Source organism: Capsicum annuum, unplaced genomic scaffold (assembly GCF_002878395.1).
Source record: "Capsicum annuum cultivar UCD-10X-F1 unplaced genomic scaffold, UCD10Xv1.1 ctg49880, whole genome shotgun sequence".
NCBI lineage: Eukaryota > Viridiplantae > Streptophyta > Magnoliopsida > Solanales > Solanaceae > Capsicum > Capsicum annuum.
This window is the reverse complement of record NW_025857705.1, coordinates 70-1,389: the sequence shown is the minus strand read 5'-3', so window position 1 is coordinate 1,389 and position 1,320 is coordinate 70. Positions and strand designations below refer to the sequence as shown.

The 1,320-nt window shown below is 36.8% G+C and overlaps 1 protein-coding gene across 1 annotated transcript; it reads right to left on the bottom strand.

The window, feature by feature from the left end:
* LOC124892712 lies at positions 1–192 on the bottom strand (the record flags this gene model as incomplete). Its single annotated transcript, XM_047403930.1, is given in 1 exon segment — positions 1–192. A coding segment is annotated over 1 exon segment (71 nt), but the record flags the coding sequence as incomplete, so codon positions are not given.
* Between the last annotated feature and the right edge of the window lie 1,128 nt (positions 193–1,320).

The window sequence follows — 1,320 nt, the reverse complement described above, 5'->3', positions numbered from 1 at the left end:
GGGGTGTCAAATGGTCTTGCCATTTTAGATTGATCCTGTTTGGGGCTTGCCCCTAGGGTTGTGGGTCTCATGGCCCTGCAAAAATTCTCTTGTTAGAAAATCGGGAAGGGAGTTATGTTCTCCTTTTATAAATTCGATTTGAAAATCAAAGCTAGATAGGAGAGCCTGCCATCTAGCAAATATTTGTTTGGAAACAAGGTTTTTGACATCCTTTTGTAAAATTTCTTTGGCAGATTTACAATCAACTCGTAAAAGGAATTCCTTATTGATAAGGTCATCCTGAAATTTGGTGATACATAGCACTATAGACAAAATTTCTTTTTTGACAGTGCTGTAATTCTTTTGGGCAGTATTCCATACTCCAGAGGTGAATCGAACTAATTGTTCAGGAGAGTTATCCATTATCCTTTGTTTCAGAATACCCCCATATCCTATATCTGAAGCATCAGTTTCGACAATCATGAATGCCTCAGGATTTGGAATACCTAAACAGGGAAGATTTTTTACTAAGGATTTAATTTTTATGACAGCATTTGTTTGATCAGAACTCCAAGGTACCGGATTTTTCTTAAGGCGTTTATATAAGGGCTCACAGACCTGCCTAACATGAGGAATAAAATCAGCCACGTAATTTAGGCTTCCTAAAAACCTTTGCAGTTGGGTTTTATCCGAGATTATATCAGGGAATTTGGAAGAGAATTCTATTGCTCTACAGATAGGTTTGTGACTTCCTTGATGCAAATCATGCCCTAGGAATCGGATAGAAGTTTGAAAAAGTTTCATCTTCTTAGCACTAATGACCAAACCATTTAACTTTACAATCTTAAAGAAAGTATTAAGATGCTTAAAATGCGAATCAATGTTCTCAGAAAAGATTAAAATATCATCAATGTAGACTATAGACATGTATGAATAATTCGTAAAAATATTATTCATAATATTTTGAAATTCCGAGGGAGCATTTTTAAGCCCAAAGGGTAAAACGTTCCATTCATAGTGCCCGAAAGGGACGTTGAACGCAGTCTTATATTTGTCAGTTTCAGCAATTTGAATTTGCCAAAACCCTGATTTCATGTCGAACTTACTGTAAAGGTTGGCTTTGTAAGTGCGTTTGAGGAGATCCCTTTTGTTTGGGATAGGGTGTCTGATCCATTTTAGGACCGCATTCAAGGGCTTGTAGTTTATAACAAGTCTAGGAGTTCCTCGTTCCTTTTCTGCGCTATTATTAACATAAAAGGCAGAACAGCTCCAAGGAGAATTTGAGTGTCGAATAATGCCTTTGGCTAGGAGATGGTTAATTTCGATTTTGCAGATTTCCAT